This window comes from Mycetomoellerius zeteki, unplaced genomic scaffold (genome assembly GCF_001594055.1).
Source record: "Mycetomoellerius zeteki isolate Tzet28-1 unplaced genomic scaffold, Tzet1.0 scaffold25, whole genome shotgun sequence".
Lineage (NCBI taxonomy): Eukaryota > Metazoa > Arthropoda > Insecta > Hymenoptera > Formicidae > Mycetomoellerius > Mycetomoellerius zeteki.
Genome location: NW_017257227.1, coordinates 9,715 through 34,579, shown reverse-complemented (window position 1 = coordinate 34,579; position 24,865 = coordinate 9,715). Strand labels below are relative to the sequence as shown.

The 24,865-nt window shown below is 35.0% G+C and overlaps 3 protein-coding genes across 9 annotated transcripts; 2 read left to right on the top strand and 1 right to left on the bottom strand.

Moving 5' to 3' along the window:
- Positions 1-372: 372 nt before the first annotated feature.
- Ip259 (NSA2 ribosome biogenesis factor-like IP259) lies at positions 373-2,666 on the top strand. Of its 3 annotated transcripts, none has more exons than XM_018449692.1 (2): positions 373-450; positions 1,830-2,666. In XM_018449692.1, the coding sequence occupies exon 2, from the start codon at positions 1,872-1,874 to the stop codon at positions 2,649-2,651; it is 780 nt and encodes a 259-aa protein (XP_018305194.1). In that variant the 5' UTR covers positions 373-450; positions 1,830-1,871; the 3' UTR covers positions 2,652-2,666. The 3 variants fall into 3 exon arrangements, with proteins under 3 accessions (XP_018305194.1, XP_018305195.1, XP_018305196.1); XM_018449693.1 differs by lacking the exon at positions 373-450 and adding an exon at positions 1,502-1,610; XM_018449694.1 differs by lacking the exon at positions 373-450 and adding an exon at positions 1,502-1,643.
- Positions 2,667-5,555: 2,889 nt separating this feature from the next.
- On the top strand, positions 5,556-9,758 carry RpS27A (ribosomal protein S27A). Its single transcript, XM_018449604.1, has 4 exons — positions 5,556-5,609; positions 7,930-8,043; positions 8,450-8,667; positions 9,590-9,758. The coding sequence occupies exons 2-4, from the start codon at positions 7,941-7,943 to the stop codon at positions 9,737-9,739; spliced, it is 471 nt and encodes a 156-aa protein (XP_018305106.1). The 5' UTR covers positions 5,556-5,609; positions 7,930-7,940; the 3' UTR covers positions 9,740-9,758.
- Positions 9,759-11,285: 1,527 nt separating this feature from the next.
- On the bottom strand, positions 11,286-20,993 carry LOC108723860 (GRAM domain-containing protein 1B). Of its 5 annotated transcripts, none has more exons than XM_018449886.1 (14): positions 20,803-20,993; positions 20,539-20,676; positions 20,095-20,395; positions 19,463-19,661; positions 18,902-19,182; positions 17,537-17,689; positions 16,061-16,232; positions 15,303-15,461; positions 13,511-13,632; positions 13,232-13,424; positions 12,508-12,732; positions 12,097-12,274; positions 11,916-12,036; positions 11,286-11,543 (listed from the first exon to the last, which is right to left on the bottom strand). In XM_018449886.1, coding segments are annotated over exons 2-14 (2,238 nt in total). In that variant the 5' UTR covers positions 20,541-20,676; positions 20,803-20,993; the 3' UTR covers positions 11,286-11,411. The 5 variants fall into 5 exon arrangements, with proteins under 5 accessions (XP_018305388.1, XP_018305385.1, XP_018305387.1 ...); XM_018449883.1 differs by having other exon boundaries at positions 11,412-11,543; positions 20,539-20,631; XM_018449885.1 differs by having other exon boundaries at positions 11,412-11,543; positions 20,864-20,993.
- Between the last annotated feature and the right edge of the window lie 3,872 nt (positions 20,994-24,865).

Below are 24,865 nucleotides of genomic sequence, written 5' to 3'. Positions count from 1 at the left end.
TATATATATATATAAAATTTTCACCTCATTTCGAGATAGACACTCGACCCCCTGATATGGAAAGGAGACGTATGTATGTATAGCTTTTCACTGCAGGCTCAAGATGGCTACTTTAATTAGATGAGGATATCACAAATCAAAATTTTTTTTACGGTGCTTCTGATGGAAATAAATCGTTGAAATCGTTGAAATCTCTATTAATTCGATATTTTAGTTATTTCAGCGATTTATTTTCATCAGAAGCACCGGAAAAAAAAATTGATATCGGTATGTAGTTTACATCCACTTCTGCAGAGGGCAGTAGTGCGCGAGGGCTTTTTGTGGTTACAGGAAAAAGGTCCTCATTCCCCTCTCAGTTAATCAGGTTTGTCTCTGGTGGTAGTAGCAGCAAGTAGTTTCATTTTCATCTCGTGTCCCTGTCATATTTCCATTCCTACAGCGTAGTCAGAGGTAAACTTTTTGTGATTTAATCTCGATTATAATAACCGTTGCGTTCCGTTTCGCGCATGGTGCGCATGATGCATCTTTTATCCTTGTTATTCACCGAATATTAAACAAGAATAGATGACGCATCATGCACATTATGAGTGAAACGAAACGCAGCCAAAGGTACACCTTGACTTTAAGCGAGGCTTATGTAGGATTCACACTGCGTACGGCATCCAATGTACGATACCAATAAGAGAATTCGGTTCTAGTTGGCGACATTTTTATCTGCATATATACTTTGTAAGTTGCATATTGCGACGTGTTCGTCGTATGTACGTCGACGAACAGGTTAAATGTTAGGTCTGTTCGCGTTGCTTGCACTTTTGGCACTCGGCATCTTCACTTTCTCTCTTTTCAAGGCCAAATATATATCTATCTCATTTTAAGTGCAAAAATATTTGGGGATTTCATGCAACGCGAACAGACCTCTTGACGAACATTTTCATACAAGCATCATCGTACGACACGGAAAACAAGCTCCTATTGGATATCGGACGACGCATATCGGTGGTGCGTTCGGGGAGACGCTAATAGCGCTATTTCTGTCATTCTATCTTCGTTGTTTATTAAACGTAAAACAAGGATAGAATGACACAAATAGCGCTAATAGCGTCTCCCTGAACGCACCTCGGATGTCATACTCATAGTGTGAATCCTAGCGAGTTGAGTATTTTATATACTCAGATTAATGACATCACTACTTGCTTACTTTGGTAAAAATTATCACATGTCGACACAGGTTCATAATCTCACTTTGAAGTAAGTTTGCATTGAAGACTGAGATTGAAGATTGAAGATTAAAATTTGACCAGTGAGGACAAAGGGACTTTAGCTTCTATCGTTTTGATTAATCAAATTTCAATCTTTCAATCTTCAATCTCAATCTTCAATGCATAGTCTGATTCCGGCTTTAGAAATCGAGTAATGAGTATTTGAAGATTGACTAAAAATATGGAAACAGTCTAATGTCTCGGAAAACATGCATTTTCGAGAAAAATGTCTTAGACAAAAGTGGTAGGATTTAATAAGATGTATTTACTGGTTTTATTGATTTGACCTTGGATGGCATCGTCAAGGTCAAGTCAGGGTTGAATTATAATTTATCACGGTAAATTGGTTCGGTAAGGACAATACTTAAACGAATATTTGTTTAGGTTAATATTATACAAGTGAAATTATTCCTTATATATTTATTTAATATTATTTTCTCTGTAACAGTATTAATTATGACAAAGATAATATATATACACAGTATCATTGTAGAAAATTAAAAAATTATATTAGTTTTGATGTGTCAATGAGATATATCCAAATTATTTAAGTAATTACTTCTTTTTCAGGAAGAATTAATTCCATGTGAGTATAAAAATTCACATAGAAAAATGCCACAAAACGAATATATTGAGAGGCATCGTAAACTCCATGGTCGCCGTTTGGACTATGAGGAAAGAAAGAGGAAGAGAGAGGCTCGTGCTCCTCACAAACGAGCAGAGCAAGCCCGTACTTTACGTGGTTTAAAAGCTAAAATGTTCAATAAAGAGCGACGCAACGAGAAGATTCAAATAAAAAGGAAGATTAGAGCCCATGAAGAGAAGAAAGTGAAAGTGAAGTCCGACAAACTACCGGAAGGAGCACTGCCTGTATACCTGCTGGATCGTGATGTTACAAAACGCGCGAAAGTGCTGTCGAATATGATAAAACAGAAACGAAAGGAGAAAGTTGGCAAGTGGGATGTTCCAATACCTAAAGTTAGAGCGCAATCAGAGTCCGAAGTTTTCAAAATAGTGAGAAGCGGGAAGACGAAACGGAAATCGTGGAAGCGGATGGTGACTAAAGTGACCTTTGTCGGAGAGAATTTTACAAGAAAACCGCCGAAATTTGAAAGATTCATCAGACCGATGGCATTAAGATTCAAAACCGCACATGTAACTCATCCTGAGCTCAAGGCAACTTTTTCGCTGCCGATTATTAGCGTCAAGAAAAATCCGAGCTCTCCTATGTACACAAATTTAGGTGTTATTACCAAGGGAACTATTATTGAAGTAAATATTTCAGAATTGGGTCTTGTAACACAATCAGGTAAAGTTGTATGGGGAAAATTCGCTCAAGTTACGAATAATCCTGAGAATGATGGATGTATCAATGCTGTTTTGCTTGTATAAACTTGTATTATATTATAATTCCTAAGTTATAATTTTATTGATAATTTCTAAAATAATACCTTATTGTATGTACAATAATTCACAATTTATATTAAAAAATAATTTATCTTGTAAATATACACCATATTGCCATATACACAGCCATAGTCATATTTTATGAACATATTGCTTGTTCACTGCAACAGATTAAACAAGTGCCACTTTTGAGTAGGAAGAAAAATAGAAAAGACATACTTTTATTTTTCTTTTTTCTACAATCGTCATTTCATCAAAATTACATTTTTTATATTAATATTGCAACATTATTGATACAAAAAATGTGTGGTGTGTGTGTGTGTGTGTGTGTGTGTGTGTGTGTGTGTGTGTGTGTGTGTGTGTGTGTGTGTGTGTGTGTGTGTGTGTGTGTGTGTGTGTGTGTGTGTGTGTGTGTGTGTGTATACACACACGTATGCGTGCGTACAAGTGGAAAAACATGTTCTTTTTCATTACGATGTGGTTACATGGAGTCAGTGCGCCGTCCATGACTATCGACATATAGAGTGCTTTCCAATCGCTCAACACATCTTGACACAAACACATACCATTGGCTACGTTTACACCATACGACTGATAGCGACCTGACCTATATCGTGACCCAAAGTAGGTCTAGTCACCAACCGTTTACACCGAAAAGGACTAAAAAATTGATTGGGTTACATTTAGTCCACGCTGGTCCGAATTAGAGCCATCGTATTTTGTACAGATTATTTCCATATACAGCATTGTACTCGCCAGAACGTATACATAGCGCTATATTGAGTCGGGATGACAGATATCTTAACCTCTAAAATCTCGAACTTTAATGCTTAATATCTCGGTTCGCGAGGCCGACCGCCGCATTTTTGCCAGATTCTTTCATTTTAAGTGAAAACTCGAATGAGCCCAATTTCATCAAAATCGGAGATGAGGCCCGTATTCTAAATAATTACTATTATTTGTATTATTTTGATTAGCAAAGGCATTGGTACTTACGAACTTGGATAACATTTGTCAAGATCAAGATCATTGGAAATTATTCCTCTTATTTTCGTTATTGCACTAAAAATTCATTTTTACGTAAAAATGAAAATAAGAGGTACAACCTCTAATGACCTTGATCTTAACAAATGTTATGCAGGACATGATTCTGAACAACATTCAAGAGGTTTTAGCCGTTGGTTAGGCCGGAATCAGACTAGGCATTAAAGATTGAGATTGCAAGATTGAAATTTGACCAATTAAAACAATAGGAGCTTTAAATTCCTTTGTCCTCATTGGTCAAATTTCAATCTTCGATCTCGATCTTCAATGTGTAGTCTGATTCCGGCCTTAAGCTGGTTCTACGTTGATCGTATTGCAGCGTCGCAAGCGTTGCAGTCCGATCAGAGTCGAGCTAGCTTGATGTTGATTGGACCGCAACGCTTGCTACGCTGCGATGCGATCAATGTAGAACCAGCTATAGACAACTTGCGTTACCTTGCGTAAGTCCGGATCTACAATAGGTGTTTTAAGACTTAAACCGTAAGAAATTGACCAATTACAATCGAATCCGAGGGGAATAATCGACTGTGATTCGCTCATTTCTTATGGCTTAAGGCTTAAAACTCTATTGTAGATCCGGGGTAAAGCACATACATGGCACATACAAAAACGTAAGGCCCTAACACGTAAGCAATAAAGAAATCGTAAGATTGGTTTCGCTACTAGCCTTAAGCCCGTATCAGACTACCGACTCTGCAAGCCGACCCGACTGCCAACTCTGGCTGTTGACCAATAATGGACCAATCACATTGAATCAGTCTTATTGTGATTGGTCCATTATTGATCGGCAGTCAGAGTTGGCAGTCAGGTCGGTCTGCAGAGTCGGTAGTCTGATACGGACTTTACGGTCTCTATCGTGATTGGCCAATTCGCTTACTAATTATGTCTTACGGCCTTGAGCCCATTCTAGAATTGCGTAAGCGTAGTTGTAAGTGGTTGTAGTTGTAAGAATTGACTAATCACAGTCGAATATTCTCCTCATATTTGACTGTGATTGGTTAATTCTTACAACTACAACCACTTACAACTACGCTTACGCAATTATAGAATGAGCTTTACGTTTTTGTATGTGCCATGGGCTTAATGCTAATACCGACTGCACTGTAACTTTCGAGCCTTATGCCTAATTCACACTGGAAGCAGCAAGCATCAAGCAGCGGAGCAGCAGTGAGGCGATATTTACAGTGGCGTAAACAATATCGCCTTATGCGATACAATAGGTATTTTAAGACTTAAGCCGTAAGAAACTGACCGATTATCCCGGATCTACAATAGGGTTTTAAGCCTTAAGCTATAAGAAATGGGCGAATCACAGTCGATTATTCTCCTCGGATTCGACTGGTCGTAATTGGTCAATTTCTTATGGCTTAAAACCATAGAGATATAAGAGGAAACACACAGGGAAACTATGCATCGTTCTCTTTCTATTCGTCTATCGCAGCCACTCACGCGTCAGCCTACTGCTGACGCGCTCTAGTCTTATATCTCTATGCTTAAAACACCTATTGTAGATCCGGGGTTACAGTCGAATCCGAGGGGAATAATCGACTGTGATTCGCCCATTTCTTATGGCTTAAGGCTCAAAACTCTATTGTAGATCTTGGGTAAAAGGGAAGCCGCTTAGGCCGGAATCAGACTACGCGTTGAAGATTGAGGTTGAAGATTGAAAAATTCAGATTTGACCAATCGAAACGAAAGGAGCTAAAATTTCTTTGTCCTTATTGGTCAAATTTCAATCTTCAATCTTCAACCTCAATCTTCAATGCGTAGTCTGATTCCGGCCTTAGGCCAATGCAGATTAGGCTTGAAGCATCCGAAGCATCTAGCGGAGTTTAGAATTAAAGTTGGTAACACTGATCCACTCCTTTCTTTTGTCGTGTTCATACAGCGTAATCGTAGGTAAGTGTGCACGTGGTTTTTATAATTTATTGGAAATAAATGATCGTACACGAGACTGTTGCTGTATTTTCATGTCTTGTTTGGACGTCCGATATTTCTAATTTATGGCATCCCATAGCGCCGCGTTGTATCCGCGAGACACATGGCCAGATGTGTTCGAGGAACCATTGTACTCCCTATCACGCTCGGCCCACAACCTTGTTTTAATGCTGATTCTACAATAAGGAAAGAACTAATGGGCTAAACGACTTGCTGTATGCGAAAAATCAGTTACCTATTTAGGATAAGACTGGTTAAGACTTAAGATTTCCGACTATCGACTCATTGTAGAATCAGCATTAGGGCCCTGGCACACAAAAAACTTAAGGCAGTAAGACGTAAACAGTAAAGAAATCAACATGTTGGATTCGCTACTGCTTATGTTATGGCCTTATGGACTCTACTGTGATTGGTCAATTCGCTTACTGCTTATGTTTTACTGCTTAAGTTTTTTTGTGTGCCATGGCCCTTAGGATCGCTTAGGACTTCCGACTACTGACTCATTAGGGAGTTTTTGCAATAACGTGAATCCAGATACGGTGAACGCTGAAGTCACGCTATCTTTTTCTTAATTAGTTTTTAAGAAGAAGATAACCTGACCTTAGCGTTCACTGTATTTGGATAAACGCTATTGCAAAAACTCCCTATTGTAGAGAACCCCGGTAACGTACCATATTTCAACAACGATTGTATGATTTCACGGTTTGTGAAATCCGCGAGCCGCAATAAGGATATTTGATGCAGTCGTCAAGGTTTAACCAGTCTTCTTGATTGACACCTTGGTTTAGCCTTTATTTCTATTCATCTAATGTTCCTTTGATTTGGGAATAAATTTTGGAAAAAAATAGTCTTAATATCAATGATTCTTTTTAATCAATTTTCAAATTCTAAAAAAAATTGATATTGCAAATGTAAAATCGTACAGATATTTTCGATACTGACTTTTCAGGTAAAAAGTATAAAAACTCTCTTAAAAAGTATAAAAACTAATTTTTCAACAGAGTGTATTGTTTTGTGATATTTACAGTAAATTTTTTTTCTGTTGCTCTATAATTATTTTGGGTATGTATTTATCTTAAGTTATAGTAAGTATATTTTAAAATTATCATTAAGATATATTGCTCAAACAAGAAAATTATTTCGTATACATCATGATATACATTAGGCATGATGCAAGTGCATTAGGGAATTGTTTTATATAGAGACTCTATAGAAAGACTCTATTTATAGATTCTATTTAAAAGCTTGTATCATATACTGTAATCTGTTTGAAAATTTTCAATCAAACACTTTGCACTTTGAATTATTCAATCCACTAGTGGCTTTAGTGCCACTATAGACACTAGTGGTCTATAGTAGTGAATGAAGGATGTACCATAGTTTCTGAAGAATAATGTTCCGCTGAAATAGACTTCAAATCAAGTAAAAAAAAAGATGAACTTTGTGTACAATAATTAAGTATTACAATTATTTAAAAAATCAATCGCGCTCTAATTTCTGTGTTCTACTCCTATTAGTCTAAATTCTAATTGTTTAATTTTCGAGAGGGATTAAAAACCTTTTTTCCCCTTTTTTATTGTATTTTGTGCATGAGAGAGAGACTAGGAGAAGTAAGTTTTAGAATATTTCTCAATATCTATTTCAAATTTAATTCCCGAAATAAATTTTATGATTTAAGGAGATCCTAAAGTCGTCTCTATTACCGACTAAACTATATAATTTTTGTATAACAATTACTTTTTTTTCCTCATACTGATTTAAAAAATCCTTTTCCAGGATTAAAGTATACGCATTAATGTCTGTGAGATGGATACCACGCGCCATGACGCTTCGCGCTTGCTTAGTGTTGAGACATTACCGTGTCTCCAGATGCTGAGAATGACAAAAAATTTCGAAATTGAGATCTTTACCATTTCTTACTTGGTCCAATATGGCGTTCCAGAGCTATCACGTCGTGACAATATTTGCTTCATATAAAAGCTATGCAATCTGTACTTATAATTAGTAGTACTTATAAGAAATAGTAATTTACAGACTAGTAGTTTGCATGAAAAAACAGTATGGAGTTTTTAAAATTAGACTTAGACGTCTAATTAAAACGTAATTGTTATATGAAAATTTATGTGTGGCGTGAGTGAGATATTGTAATGATGTGTTAATGACACATAAATCGTCTGTGTGCAAGTGCTATTTTCAATATGGGAGGATCCTAATCGTCTTTAGGATCCCCTTAAGTTTAATTTAGCTAATTGAAATATATAATTAATGTAATATGTTATAGAATCGCTAATCATGCAAATCTTTGTGAAAACTCTTACGGGGAAGACTATCACCCTTGAGGTTGAGGCATCGGACACGATCGAAAATGTTAAAACGAAAATTCAAGATAAGGAAGGTGAGAAAATTATCGATATATAGAACAAATTGATCTTGGAAAATTATCAGAAGTATTTATTAAATTGATCGTTAAACAAGATCTATTTGAAATTAAATAAAAAAAATTGCATTATTTATTCTTTTGAAATTTAATCTGAAACTCTCGTGATATTGTACTATTTCTATATGTGGGGGGGGGGGGGAACCATTAATGTTTTTGTATATTCCAACGAAATGTGAATAAAAATCTGTGTTCACCTAAGCGTCTGATAAATGTTTGGTAGACAGAAAAAATTGTGGTAGACGTGTGCGTGCGTGTGTATATACATACATACATACATACATACATACATACAGTTTTATTAATGTGAACTAATATTTATAAATTACTGTGAATTTCTAAACGGGATATTTTACTGTTTCAGGAATTCCGCCAGATCAACAAAGATTGATCTTTGCTGGTAAGCAACTGGAAGACGGCAGAACTTTGTCGGACTATAACATCCAGAAGGAATCTACTTTACACTTAGTACTGCGCTTGCGAGGCGGTGCCAAGAAACGAAAGAAGAAGAACTACTCTACCCCTAAGAAAATCAAGCACAAGAAGAAGAAGGTCAAGCTAGCTGTGTTGAAGTATTATAAGGTAAATATTCGTTGGTTTCAGCTATCCTCCTCCTTTTTCTTTGTTCATCTTTATCAAGATAAAAATTACCTTAAGGCTCCTGAGTCATCGCGGCCATCAGTCCGCTCTACCTGCCCATGAAATATTTGGCTAAAAAAAATCTTGGGATTATTGATCGTACGAGGTTCATTAAAAAACGAAATTGTGAGGAATTTTATCAACTTTGTTTTCGAACCGAATGTTAATTTCGTACAACGAATAGTTTTTGAGATATTTGCAAAAAATCGATTTTGTGCGACATTTTTTTCAAGATGGCGCAGCCAGCCATGGAGATTTGGATTTTAAGAAGAACATTATTACAGACCTCTATGCAAAAATTCAGCAGCAATTTTTTTCTTTATATCGCTAAAAAACCGTCTAGTTTTTCTGGGCTATTAACATATTGCAGCGCCATATGCTCTCTTGCAAGATACGGTACCTACTGCTAGATACAATTACGGCTAATACTGCTCTGTTTCACTCTTCATACTGATTCCGTACGCATGTACATACATATATATGAAATTTTTTTAAATATTTTTTATACTAGGCTCATTTTTGAAAGTATAGTATTGTTCTAGCATTCCGAGCCCGGACTAGCTGTTTTATATGTATGATATATAAATCTTTTATATAAAGTATATATTGTCACAAGTCGCTAAAAGTCAATAACAAAACTGTAATTTTTCAATTTTTGTTCGTCTTTCATATTAAATCGTTTAGGCCGGGTTGCTTTATTGTCTATACGTTAATTTTGGAGAAGAATTTTGTAATCTTTAAAAAAGTGTACATAGGAAAAAATTAAATTAAAAAATTATTGCGCTCGGTTGATAAAACGGACATACTAGCACCTCCTTAATAATGTACGTATATAAAATCGAGCATTTATAAAAATAATTTACAGGTAGATGAAAATGGAAAAATCCACCGTTTGAGACGAGAATGTCCTATGGAACAGTGTGGCGCTGGTGTATTCATGGCAGCAATGGAAGATCGTCATTACTGCGGCAAATGCGCATACACGCTTGTATTCAATAAACCAGAGGAAAAATAAATTTCTGAAACTCCACGTACGCAAATGTTACGTCCTTATTATTTTACATATTTCATTCAATTAAATAATTTAATCAAAATCGTTATTCTATCTCCAGGTATTTTTTATATTATACTAATCCTGTAAATATAGTTAAAAAATTTTATAGGGCTCTGAGAATAAATCAATTAAAAGGGGATAAAAAAGCCAATTAAATTGATCTATTATTACACTGCATAAGTTTATTGATTATTTATTTATATATTTGTCTTCGTTTGATCTCAGACCCGTAGGTCCCAGATAACCAAGCGTGTGATTAATCATATCGAGCAATCTAATGCACTGCACGAGTGTTGAATAGTTGTTTGTTTACCGTTATCATATCAAGTATCTTATTGTATTGAGCAACATGAATGATCATACAAGTATTTAGTTGATGGAATTTTGAAAGCAAGCAGTCAGAAATATTAGTATGGTATGTTACCAGCAATGTGACGGCACATGACAACAACTGATGATGAAATATATTAATGATGAAATATACTAATGTGTCAACAAGTTGCCGTCAATTTGCTGCAATCTGATGTTGAATTCATACGAGTACAATTTAAGACGCATAATGACAAAGCACCTTGACTCGAATTTCTGGAAATTGGTTGCTTCAACGGTTGTCAGCAACATGACTGCAACCTCAGAGGCATTTGGCTATCTGGGGTCTTATTCTGTGTAATTAGTGCTCGGATTTAGTCTGTACATTACAGTTTCGACGTTTATAAGATATAGACACAATAATAATTTCACCGATTCGGTTTTCATGTAAGTCGATTTTAAATACTTTTCACAAGTCTGAGGCACAATGATTATATTCTTTCTTGCTTATATATATAATTAATTAAGGTACACGATACCTGTTGTTATATGATTAGTGATTATTATATTATTTCTATAGTTTGACATATAATTTATTGGAATATTACAATGGCTCAGCTTGAATCATTATTTTATCAAAACGACTGGTATTACACATTGGCCAATCTGTCAACTGACCACTGTCACAACTGAACTTGCGTCGCACTTTTGTAAATACTGACTCCATCGCGGTAACAAAAATGACCTCAGATATATGTTTCCTTTGTATTTTAATTTGTGACAAATCGACTTTTAAATATATATTATGTATAATTTATTATTTAATTTAATGTCTTCGTGTTGAGAAGGTCGATTGAAACGTATGCGGATTATTTTCGATGAATAAATAAATAACTTAGCGCACCAACAACCGGGTAGGCTCTTAATTGGCTTTTTTATCCCCTTTTAATTGATTAATCCTGCAAATGTCATATTAGAAATTATTTGAGAAAAAATGAAAGAATGTTTTTACAAAGGGTTCTAAAAATCAACTATTATGTTCCATAACGTTATTTCACAATACCTACATAGAAAGCATGTTTACACATTCAATATAACTATACAGTAAATATTTATGTTATTAACTTTAACATATAGTACCTTATAATTGATTTATTCTATACATATATTAAAAACAATCGCGAAGCTTAAAATAATAATAATAATAATGGGAACGATACATACACATAATAAGTTCTTAAACGCTTTTGAAATTATAAATTCGATAATTAATATTTTACACACAAAATATGTTCGTACAATTACTTAACGCGCATATAAATTTTTACATTTCTGACTTGCCTCGCCGTTCCGTATGTGCATTGAGACTTTTTAAGTGCGGTTTTAAGACTGAGAACATCTTTTCCGTTGCAGTGGGATGAATGCTCATTTGTAGTTCCGTTAAAGATTCTTCCGTCTTAAAACAAATATAAAATATGAATATTAAGAACAAACGCGCACGCGCACCTCTCTCTCTCTCTCTCTCTCTCTCTCTCTCTCTCTCTCTCTCTCTCCACACGCGCGCACAAAATGCGGAAAAATTAATTTTTTTAGAACTTATTTAATATTCAAATCTATAACAAGAAATTAAAACATTAAAACATACGTATATAATGTCTCTGTATATATTTCGTATTATTAAATCTAGATTTATGAAAAAAATATTTGTTTAACTAGATATAGTTAATATTATTTTGTATTTTAAAGTTGTTAATTTTTCCACATATTTGGTATTTATATCGTTAAATTCATTATCCTTTTTTTAAATTATTGATTTTGTGTGCCTTACTTGTCTAAGCAATTGTGCAGCTGTGTGCAAAACCCTTTGCCACTTCCTCATTTCTACATTGTGCAAGCTTTCCTGCTGTTGCAAAAGGTTAATCCAATCTTCTTCAGTTTTTGGCGTATTTCTGAAAGACCCAGAAGACACGTTAATAATACATATATGAAAAAGAATGTTATCTACATACATAAAAGAAATCGATAATATGTACTTGAGTACATGTAAGTCCATAATGGTATACGCAGCAGCTTCTTCCAATCCCCATAGTTTGTAATACAATAAGCCATTAATTACCATTAAACATAATACAGCGACTAGTAGCATTGAACTGAGAATTATATTGGTATCGCTTCTAGTATTAGCAGCTATGTGAAAGAAAAAAAATACATGTAGATTCAATTCACAACATACAGGGTGAATCTTAATTCGTGTCCTAACATTTTATCATGAGAGATAAATTACCAATTACAACTGGAAAAAGCATAAAAAATCACGCGTAAGAGTAAAATATTCGTATCCCATGGTAAAACGTTGGAACACGAATTAAGATTCATCCTGCATATAACAAGTATAATAGCAAAATATTGCATTATTTTACCGTGATTGTGCGACAAGTTAGAGGGAGAAATTTGATGATTCACAGATATGTGTTCGGAAGTATGTGTTTGCAATGCGGCGCCTACACCCGTTGCGCGCCGTCGTTTTCTCGTTTTTCTTTTTAAACCTCCACTTCCATTACCTTCCTCACATTCCACTGTTAAGGCTTTTATTAAACTATTAAAATACTCTTCTAAGCCCGCCCAACAATTCTTTTCCAACACACCTATTTTTTTCAAAAACAAAATTTTCAAAAACGCCAGTTTATTTCTCATTATTTTGTCAATGTCGCATGTATCAAATATTTTACATCTTGGAACGAAGAGTATTACAATTAAAGAAGCACAAATTTTTAATAAATATTAAAAAAAATATTGAAATTTATAACAAATTTCAATAAAAAATTGAAAAATTCAATCAAGTTTATAAGAAATTAACATGTTTGTGTATAAATCAATTATTATTGCGCCGACAAACTGATTAAAGATTATCTTCAGTGACCAATATCTAAAGTATAACAATAAAAAAATAGATTTCAGATAAGATATATGTATAATGCTGAATCTTATTCATGAAAATAACTTTTAAGTCCATAACTCCATAATTTTCAGGATCCCAATTCAACTTGTAATTTTCTAGGAACTTTTAAAAATTATAATACTCTTTTTCTTCGAACTGTGATTGATTTTTAACACCAATTCAATTATGTTAATTTTGAAACTTACTTTTCACAAAACCCCATACGCTCTTTTTATACTTAATTTGTGAGTAAATTATAAGACTTGTCTCGTTTTCGGAAATATTATTCATACAATAATGTGTCAAAACACTGAAAGAATCGGCATAAGGTATACCGGCGTTAACGCTTTCTACATCGATACAATAAAGATGACCTGGTCTACTGCATGGTAACATCACCTGTGTATAATATATTATATTTATAAAAAGAAATAATGCACGCGCGGATAAGATAAGCTATTACCAAGACAGAATTTCATTTTTACCTGCGTTTCTGTAATTTGAGAGGTTCTTGGACCAATATTTTGAGTTAAGGACATCGTGTATGAAAGGGTTCTCATTTTTTGACCGGTTTGATTGTTTTGTGTCCACGCAGATTGTATTAAATCTAACAAGTGAAAACAATAGAAACAGATGATAAAAATAAATTTACATTTATAGCAAGATTACATACATATACATACATTATACATTGTTCCATAAAGTGTAAACACATATGTAACTATGAAGCAAAGAATCTATTTTACAAATCATTTTAAACCTACATTTAAAAAAAATGTAGATTATATTTTTAAAAAGTTATGGAGAGAACGACAGAAAACAGTTATATATACAGTGCCCGCCAAAAGTTCCGGGCCAGCTGAATATCTCGGAAAGTATGCATTTTTGAGAAAAATGTAGACAAAATTAGACAAAGATTATAGGGTTTAAAAAGATCTATTTATTGATTTTTTCAGTTTGATCTTGAATGACGTCGCCAAGATCAGGTCAAGGTCACATTGATTTTTTTTAAATGGCACATCCTATTTTTGATTCCAGAATCTAATAGCCGATGTCAAAAGCTTTTCAAAACGCTACAATAAAGTTATTTTTTATTGAGTACTTTTCGAGTTATAAGGCTCGAAGGTTACAGTACCGCCGGCTTAGCATTACGCAAAATGTCCGATCGACGGTTAAAACCTCTTGAATATTGTTCAGGATCGTGTCCTGGATAACATTTACCAAGATCAAAGCCATTGGCGATCGTACCCCTTATTTTCATTTTTACAATGTAAGAATGAATTTTTAGTGTAAAAATAAAAATAAAAAAACTTTATTATAATGTTTTGGAAAGCTCTCGACATCGGCTATTAGATTCTGGAAATAAGGTCATCAAAAATAAGGTGTTCCATTTTAAAAAAATGACGTGACGTTGACCCGACCTTGGCGACGTCACATAAGGTCAAACTGATAATGTCAGTAAATAGATCCTTTTAAAAACTTTTATCTGAACACTTTTACGATTGGATCATATCCTGCGAGGATAAAAGGGTGGTCTGAAACACCCGGTATATACTAGGGTCGTTTGAAAAGTTTTGAGCCTAACATAGAAACAAGTATTTTTTCGGTCAAATTCAGTTTTATTTTCCAACATAGTCTCCTTTTAAATCGATACACTTTTCCCAGCGATGCTCGTTTTAACCCATTCAGATAATAGTTGGCATCTTGCGCTGTAAAATAGGCTTCTTTGGATGTAATCCACTGTTTTGACTGTTCCTTCGTCTCAAGAGTGAAGTAGTGGAGCCAAGTTTCATCAACAGTTACTAATCGACGTAAAAAATCCGACTCGTTTCGCTTAAACTCTCCAACACACAGCCTTGAAAATGTATATTCGATTTTTCCCATTTTTAGAAAATCACTGACATCGACTGGCACAAATGACTGTCAAACAACAACTGAGCGTCCACAATGGCTACGATTTTCACAGGTATCTTTCAAAGCACATACGATTGTAGTACCAGAATGGTTTTGACGAGTAATGTTATCTTCATGTTGAGGCTCAAAACTTTTCAACGACCCTCGTATATAGACAAACAAATGGAGAAATGACTTTAAAATATTTTGAAACAACCCCAACAGCACAAAAGTTGCAGCGATGTTGCAGCAATATTGGTGCAAGTTTTGTGTTAGTTGGGGAAGCTTCTTAATTACACTTAATTTACACTTTAAAATATCTAAAATAGATTCTTTAACGTGATAAGATGTGATAGACATGATAACGGAATTACATCTTGTTACCAGTAGTTTTGCGAGAAGTATGAAAATCCAAGAAGAATTTCGAATTTGTGAAGAGCAGAGTGAACAACTGGTCGATGTAGATGGGCAATGTCGCTTTGTTAATTTGCCGACCTTCATGCAGGGAAGTGCAGACCATGGTGCTTCGTATGTTCATTTTTACTGGAACAAATATTATCATGAATTCATGATCGCCTTATATGCTGTCATAATTCTATAGAATGAGTAGCATTTATATATTTTTTTTAGATAGCAATTGCACATCCCCGATTTCTTAATAAAGTGTTACATAATATATTTTATTTCTGTTTCTGTGCATTATGGTGTTAACGGCTTAAGTTAGTTTGCCAGAAAAATAATGCCTAAATTCTAAGCAGAATCGTAAAGCTCGTAACATATTCTTGTAAGAATTTTTAAGTTTTTATACCTTTATACAATATTTTTACAGATAGCTTCTTACCAGCCATAAAATTTACAAGAAATCGTAGATATTTACGAATAATCGTATGTCTTACGATACATACGCATAAAATTAAAATACTAGTCATAAGTTCTTATATACAAATTTTACGAGACCATGTTACGAGTCTTACGATTCTGCTTGACCCATAAATTTAATGTTAATTTTTACAAGATATGCTTAAAAGAAATGTACTTGATATTTACCTATTGAGCTATTTACATAGAAGATATTTATTAGGAAGATATTATATTTTTTGTGATTAAATAACAGTTAAAGATATCCGATAAAAACTACTTACAGCCATGTTTTTCAGCCTCGCTTTCTGTTGTATCACTTAAATCTGTTGGATCGAGAACAGGTTCCGGCTTAAGTGTTGATGGAGCTGGTGGCTGAACTTGTAATTCAGCAGGTTCAAGACCGGGAACAGGATCCGTAGCTGGAGACACTGAATTCTCCGTAACTGCTTCGGTCTTTATTTTTATTAAACAGGAAAGAAATCCAAATAATGTTAATTTTTAGAGAATGAATATTTTTAATATAGATTTTGATTTATACAGGGTGTCTCAAAATTTCCGAATTTCCTTTTTAGAGCGGAGTATTTTAAGACAAAACTAATATGAAAATGTCAAGGCTATAATAGTTTTTACACGATTACCTATTATAAAATTGATAAATCATAAAGATTAATTAACATTTCGCACACTCATGGTGGAATGACAAGTATTACACGACAAATAAAGTCCTTTTAACAAAACATTATCATACAAATATGGGACAATATTTTAATTAAGAAATTGTTTCTGCTTCTGGAATTTATTTGGACATTACACACGTAGGGTCACCGTGGGGTATTGTGATAGTGGGGTGACTTTAATATCGTAATATATTTTAATGAAAAACAATTTTGAGATTATTTTTATCAAACATAAAAAGATCATTAATCATTTTTTGTGTTTGATAAAATCATCTTGTATATATACATCTTTAAGACTTGAGTCACAAGACAAGTTATTGTGTGTTACTAAAGACAAAAGACTTAGGTCATAAGACATTGTTTTAAGATTCTAAGTCAGCCATTCTGCTAAGATCCAAGCTGTAATAGCATAAGATATAGTTGACACAAACGTTTTATCTTTCTTAACATCCAATAAATAATAAAGATAAAACCGTGTTTCGATTGTGTCTTCTAAAAGGAAAGCAGCCTACAAATATCGACCTTTGAGACATTCTGTAAATATATATAATATTATATATATAATATATATATATATATATAAATGTTTATTTTTTTTTAGATATAAGAGTTTATTAATCTATGAGACACACAAAGTCAAAAATATTAAGTTATAATACAAAAAATTTACCATATTTATCAAATACCACCTAGATAAATTTAAAATAATTTTTGTTAATTAAAATTGCGCGCGCGCGCGCGCGCGCGCCAACACAGCACTTCAATATTTTTTAACAATGATAATATAAGATAACGTTTGTTTATTTGCAAAGCAAAATATCAATAATTTAAAACGACCGAGAGGCGAGCTATTTCATTAAATTTCGTTATTATAAACTTTTTTTTTTAAAAGGACTCCACTTATTTTAATATCTTATTTGTCTCTCAGTGGTCTTAAATTATTGATATTTTGCTTAAATATTTTTTCTATCAAAATCTTTTCAATACAAAAATAAAGTCACATTATTGTTTTCACTCGATATAATAACAATAAGAAAAGCAATATTACGTTTAACAATTTATAAATACTGTTAGGCTTACCTCGGAGAAAGATTCTACAGAGAGACGAGTTGACAACTTTTCGTCATCTGCTGCAGGTAACGGTGGTACGTAATCTTCATCATCGGACGTCAATCCTAATTCATCACCATAACAGGTGTGTACAAGCTGCCACATTTCAGCCATACTCATTGGCTGAAATATAGCAACAGAAATTTTTATGTTTGAAAAAACATACATTCTAAGAGTACAAAATATTTTCGGAATAAAAATCCAAGCCAATGTGAGCCAATACAAGTTAGTCATGTGTAGAATCCATATATTTAAGACAAAAAATTCTTTACAGACGTTTCAATCCTTGATATTGGGTCAACCTCATTGTGAGTGCTTTTCAACAAGAGACACAGTGTGCCTTCCAACAAGCGACACAGGGTGCTTTCCATTTGACAAATGTCATTCTATCTTTGTTATTTTCTGAATGTCAAGAAGGATAGAACGATGCTTGTGTCGACTTGTGTCATCAAATGGAAAGCACCCACAAATGACACGGTGTGACACAATGGATCATTTCATCCTTGTTGTTTGCCAATGTTAAACAAAGATGACATGATCACTGTGTCGCTTGTTGGAAGGCACACACACAGGCAACACTGTGTAACACAATGTCCATACTGGTGCTTTCCATCTATGACTTAAAGAGACACAGAACGACACGGCCAAACTTAAGATCGAGCTAAGTTTTGCAGTGTCATTATGTGTCTCTAAGTCGTAGATGGAAAGCACTAGTATGAACACTGTTACGCAGTGTTGCTTGTATCTCTTGTTGGAAAGCATCCTATGAAATTAGACGGACAGGTGTTCAATAGTTGTTTAACAAAGTAATGGAAAAAAATATGATATAAATGTTGCTAATCGTTGTAATATAAATCGCTGGCGACACTTATATCATATTTTCCATTACTTTATTAAACTATTGAACACCTGTTTAATTTCACAATGAGGATGACCCAATACTAAGGATTAGAACGTCTGTAAAGAATTTTTTGTCTAAAATATATGGATTCTAGTAGGGCTCTAATTTTATTCCGTTTTTCGAAGATACGTGTAAACGTAAAACGTTTATCCGTTTATATTCGCTTTCAAAAAAACGTTTACTTGAAAGTAAAAGTCTTTATAAATTGCCTGAAAAGGACAGTTTTCAATAATTTCCGTGATCAAGATATTTTTCATGATAAAGATCTTCTAAAATCTAGTACAATAAAACATAATATAATTAAAAAATCTTAAGTTATGTCTACTTTATATATTCTATATATCCTGAAAATATGATGCTAATTATAGATGGTCTAAAGTGGCACAGTTATATATAGAGATAGCATCTCAGTTATATATGATATATATGCATACCTCGCCGATAAGAGCATTTTGCCAAACACGAAATAACATCACATACGTTTTATCTCTTGCTCCAAATGATGTTAGGAAGAACTTGTCAGTAATGGTGCATATCAAGATAGCATTTGGAATGACAAGTGCAGTTTTTTCTTTGGTAATAGATGTAACATCTTTCCAACGTAGAGAGACCAATGTCTCCCACATAAATATATTAGCATAAAAACACACATAGTTTTGAGACACATAAAGTCTACCATGTACCAATATTTCACGCTGCAGAGCACAAGAATAATCTAAAAGTTACAATGCTAGATTAATAAAACCATGAAACGTTAAATAGTTTTACAATCGCGTAACGTAATAAATGTAAGTTAGTACAATGAAAGTATTTCGCAGGAATACAATGGCTGCGTTCGGCAACGTCGCTTGAATGCCTCGGACTCATCTGTCCTTGTTTAACATTAAATGTTAAACAAGGACAGACGATGAATCCGAGTGACGTTTCCAAATGCAGCCAATATTGCATAATACATTCTTGAATGAGAGAACATTTTTTTTAAATATAATACTTACCTACCACCAATCTCTCGTCGTCAGGCACGTCTTTGAATATTCGTTTAAAGTCTTCAGAACGAGATTTATAAGTTGGGTAAAGTACATTGTACCAAGAAGACTTTTTTTTGCTCCGTTCACTACTACGTGCCTCTTTTTTATTCTCATGAGTGGAACTCTTATTGAGATCAGCCGAGTCAGACGATCTACCTATTACATCCTGTAATATTTATATAAAATAAGTTGTATATAATACAAATAAGAAAAAGAATCTTATATTTGATTAAAGTGAATCTTGATGTTTAATAATGTTCCTATATAAAGTTTTTTTTAAAATACATTTTTTTAGTTCTACAAACCTCTTGTCAATTTGGTTTGTTAGATTTGAAATACAATTATAAATTGAAGCTGGAAGTAATAGGTCTGTTCTTTTTAGCTAAAGTTCTTGCACGGTTTATTTTTCTTCCTTTTCTCTTCACGTTGGAAAGAAAGAAAGAAAGAAAAGATGAACCGTGCAAGAAGTTCAGCTAAAAAGAACAGACCTAATATTACAAATTACATTAATAATCAATTTCATTAATGAAATTATATCAATTCAATAATGATACTAATAAACATTTAAACAATTTATATAACGCTTCATCAATACATACTTGGTGACCACTTGATAGCTGATCGTCCGACTTGTTTGCACGGAGTGATTCTTTGACTGCAGAATCAGGATTTTTAGAATATTCTCGTCTAGAATGGGCTCTCGGACTAGGACGCGGAGACAAGTTGGGACTGGATACAGGACTGTTACGATCGACGCCGGAGGCAGACGTTTCCTGTGCTTTCTCGGTAGTCGCGGTACTCCCCAGATTCGTCGTTACGCCTTGATTGCCCAAACCGGTGGAATTGATACTGCTGATCACTTCGTGACTGGATATCAACAGATTCTCCACAGATTTATTCCTATTTACAATGAAGAACCAATGTTAAAGATCAAATGAATAATGCTATGTCGTGTGGTATGTTTTCTTGTCAATGTCATTGTTCAGAAAGATCATGCAAAATGTAAAATCGCTGCACGGATTAAGCGAGCGATGGGTACGTACATGCTTGTCGTCGAGTGCCTCTGCGTCGTCTTCGTCTCGTAGTATATAATAACAAATCACGCGACGTTAGTGTCCACGGTTTCGTGGCCGGAGCTGTTGAACATCGAAAGTTTGTGAGAGAGGTTCTTTTAGCGAGATCTAAATCAAAGATTAAGCGTTATATGTTTGGGTGACTCGCCGGAGGGTTACGGGATGGATAGCGGCAGTATAGTAAATTTATAGTAAATACAAGCGGACTGCGAATACTGCAGATTTAGTTAGTACGTATTTAGTTGGTTGCGAGAGGCGTTTATCCGCGCGCTGGACATTGGTTACTTGCGCCTACCGCGATAAGAGCGACACATTTCACACAAGAGGAAGCCACACATAATGCCGTATCAGGCATCACTCGTTTCTATTCGTATTCATATCGCGGCAGTCGAGTTCGACGTTCGACCATGGTGGAAGGGACATTCAGCGGAGCAGCAACCAACCAGCAAGGCGATATTGGCTGCGTTTCTCTTTTAACCTGGTTCTACATTAGTCGCATCGCAGCGTCGCAAGCATGTCGCAAGCGTTGTGGTCCAATCAGAGTCGAGCCAGATTGACTTTAATTGGACCGCAACGCTTGCGACGTTGCGATGCGACCATGAAGTAAGACTAAGGAGACATAACTTTGTAGATTGAAAGTGGTCCCGAAAAATGTTCCCTGTACTGCCATGTCCGCCGAACGGAATAAGTTGCAACATTCCATCGCCATATTGAATATTTATATGTGTGCAGTATACTTGCGACTGTGTCATACATATGTGTATTAAATACGTGTCTCCTAAGAAGTAGAATAGCTTGCCCTCCTAAAATCTTAATAAAAATATACCCATTCGTCGCGTTTTCACTCAAAACGAACGAATTGTCGTTCGTTTTGAGTGCATTATCGTTCTTTATCAAAAGCTAAAAAGTAATAAAATATATTATTTTTATATGAATATTGGGTCCATTATTGTCAATTTCCATTATTTATTTATTTATTTATTTTTATTTTTTTTTCATTATTTTCGGAATGACAAAGTGTCCTAACCTGTAGTCTCGAGCTTTAACGCTTAATAACTCGGTTCACAAGGCCGATCGCCGCATTTTTCTTACAGATTCTTTCGTTTTGAGTGAAAACGCGACGAATGGATATATTTTTATTAAGATTTTAGGAGGGCAAGCTACTCTACTTTTTAGGAGACACGTATTTAATACACATATGTATGACACAGTCGCAAGTATACTGCACACATATAAATATTCAATATGGCGATGGAATGTTGCAAGTTATTCCGTTCGGCGGACATGGCAGTACACGGAACACATTTTTCGTGACCAACCTTTTTCTCCCTATCCTATTTAGTTAGGTCTCTTTAGTCTTACTCATCGACATCTAGAATGGACCGCTGATGGCAATGGTGGGGGTAGAAAGCCGATTAGAGTGAGAGGCAGGAATAATAAGATCGTTCTTTCTTTGTTTACTGAAGCCTGATTGGTTGTTGTTAATCCAACAGTAGTCCAACAACCAATCAGGCTTCAGTAAACAGAGAAAGAACGATCTTATTATTCCTGCCTCTCACTCTAATCGTCTTTCTACCCCCACCATTGCCATCAGTTTTCTACCCCCACTATTGCCATCAGCGGTCCATTCTAGATGTCGATGGTCTTACTTCATGGATGCGACTAATCCCGGATCTACAATAGGGTTTTAAGCCTTATGTAGACTCCGCATAAGTTATAAGAAATGGACGAATCACAATCGATTATTCCCCTCGAATTCGACTGTAATTGGTCAGTTTCTTAAAACATCTATTGTAGATCCGGACTAATGTAGAGCCAGCTTAATGCGGGGTCTACAATAGAAAGTCTTAGCGGTCGTAGGGTCTTAAGTCGTAGAAAATTGACCAACTATAGTCGATTATTCTTCTCATATTCGACTGTGATTGGTTAATTTTTTATGACTTAAGACTCTACGACCACTACGACTTCTATTGTAGATCCCGCATAAGACGTAATCAGTAAGCGAATTGGCCAATCACGGTAGAGACCGTAATGCCCGTGTCACACTACGGATTGTGGACGCGGATCGGATTGGGATTGCGGATCGTTGGATTTGGATTCTTCGTTCACAGTACGGACTACGGATTCAATTTGCAACATATGCTGTATCGCAAATGTCATGTCGTTAATACAGTGTCGTCGACGTTTGCTGTGTATAGGCTGACCATTCCGAATTTTGTGGGACGTCCCGATTTTTAATTTTCTATAAATACGTCTCTATAATTAGCATAGGTAACCACAACAAACAATGCTTATTCATCCATCATAAATGGGTCACCTGACCAAACTCGATATTTTATTGGCTGCGTTCAGCAAAGAAAATTAATCAGTTAGCGCTTAGTGATTCTTTAATATGATTGGTTCTTGCCTTTAGTTCTTCGCAAAATCTAAGTGTAGGAACCAATCGTATTAAAGAATCACTAAGCGCTAACTGATTAGTTTTCTCTGCTGAACGCAGCCATTGGCTTGGATCACGATTACGGATCACAAAAATAGAGAGCCGTCTATTCCGCAATCCCAATCCGATCCGCGTCCACAATCCGTAGTGTGACACGGGCATAAGGCCAGTAGCGAATCCAATTTTAACCCCGATCTACAATTGCGTAAACGTAGTTGCAATTGTAGTTGTGAAATGTTGTAAAGCGAAGTTTTAACCTGCTACTCCCGGTTGTAAAGTGTGTTGTGAAAGACGGTTCAACTTTATCTTTCACAACTACAACTGCGTAAAAAGTAAGAGTGAATCAATCAGAGTGCTGTCACGTACGTGTCTACATTGACTACGTTTACACGGCTTGATTTACGCCGAAGTTACAACGTCGATGTTATGAAACTGGCCAATCATAGCTATTCCTCAGAAGAATGGAATGATTGTGATTGGCCAGTTTCATAATATCGATGTTATAACTTCGGCATAAATGGTTCCGTGTAAACGTAGTCATTGTGTTATCATTCTTTTTGTCTCGACGTATGGAAATGAGTGCGAAGTCCTTTTCATCTTTTATTGTGTTCATTTTATGATATATTATTTGACGAGTTTATTATATTACGAATATATTATGTTACGAGTATTAGTTCCTGCATACTGGACGCGGAAACGCTTGCCGCGCGGCAAAATGTGACGCGGTAGCCAATAAGCTTACAGCTCTTAACATGTTCATTGGTTACCGCGTCGCATTTTGCCGCGCGGTAAGCTTTTACCGCGTCCAGTGCGCAGAAGCCTAATGCGGGGTCTACAATAGAAATCGTAACGGTCGTAGGATCTTAAGTTGTAGAAAATTGATCAATCACAGTTGATTATTCCTCTCATATTTGACTGTGATTGATTGATTTTCTACTACTTAAGACTCTACGACCGCTACGACTTCTATTATAGATCCCGCAATATCGAAGTGTTGTGAGCAATGCTCAATCTGAAGGTGAAAGTTCGTTGAATCTTTACTCGATTGTAGATTAATATGTTGTACTACATTTAGGATGCCGACACATACAGTCCGCAATCCGTAATCCGCATCGGATGTCCGCAAAAGTATCTAGGAATTGCGTATGTTGTACGGCAGATATTTCTCACGTAATCCGCAACTACGCGAAATGAGAGTTCTAGTGCAGTCTAGTGCACGTCAGAAAACAGACCATATTGTTGTATTTGCACCAATAACATATTCAAAGATTCATTATGCACTTCTAATTTCTAAAATTGTTGGCAAACAAATTAATCACTATTTATAAATTAAAGGTAGGTTATGGCATGTTTATTTTTGTTTGACGTCGGAGCGCAATTGCGTTGCGTGCTTACATGCTCCTTTTGTCCCATGGAGCCGCAAAATGTGGACGTGTAAATGTAATATTTTTTATTTAAGAAGTTATACTGTTCATTTTTATTTTATTTTATAAGAAAATTACAGAATATATATATATATTTTTTTGATTATAACAAAAGTTTTAATTAAATCGTCAAATTTAGTCAAATAGATAAAATTAGGTAAAGCGTTACTGGTAATAACTAGTAATTTTTACGGAAATTTCATGGGATTACGGCTCCATGGGAGACAAGGGGGGCATTCAGTACTACAACCGCTTACTGAGCGCTCAGTGAGCTCTTGCATCTGATTGGCATATTCCGTTAGAACTAAAAATATAGACCAAACAGATACAAGAGCTCACTGAGCGCTCAGTGAGCAGTCGTGGTACTGAATGCACCCAAGGAGATAAAACACACGTAACGTTAAGCCCAAGACACAATGCGAGGAAATAGCGATAG

Bases quoted from the DNA above. Each gene is read 5' to 3' on its own strand.
- Ip259 (XM_018449692.1), top strand. From the start codon at position 1,872: ATGCCACAAAACGAATATATTGAGAGGCATCGTAAACTCCATGGTCGC.
- RpS27A (XM_018449604.1), top strand. From the start codon at position 7,941: ATGCAAATCTTTGTGAAAACTCTTACGGGGAAGACTATCACCCTTGAG. The intron at 8,044-8,449 runs GTGAGAAAATTA...TTACTGTTTCAG, and splicing joins GAAAATTCAAGATAAGGAAG to GAATTCCGCCAGATCAACAA. The intron at 8,668-9,589 runs GTAAATATTCGT...AATAATTTACAG, and splicing joins CTGTGTTGAAGTATTATAAG to GTAGATGAAAATGGAAAAAT.
- LOC108723860 (XM_018449886.1), bottom strand. The intron at 13,425-13,510 runs GTAAAAATGAAA...TATTATACACAG, and splicing joins CTCAAATTACAGAAACGCAG to GTGATGTTACCATGCAGTAG. The intron at 11,544-11,915 runs GTAAGGCACACA...ATTTGTTTTAAG, and splicing joins CTGCACAATTGCTTAGACAA to ACGGAAGAATCTTTAACGGA.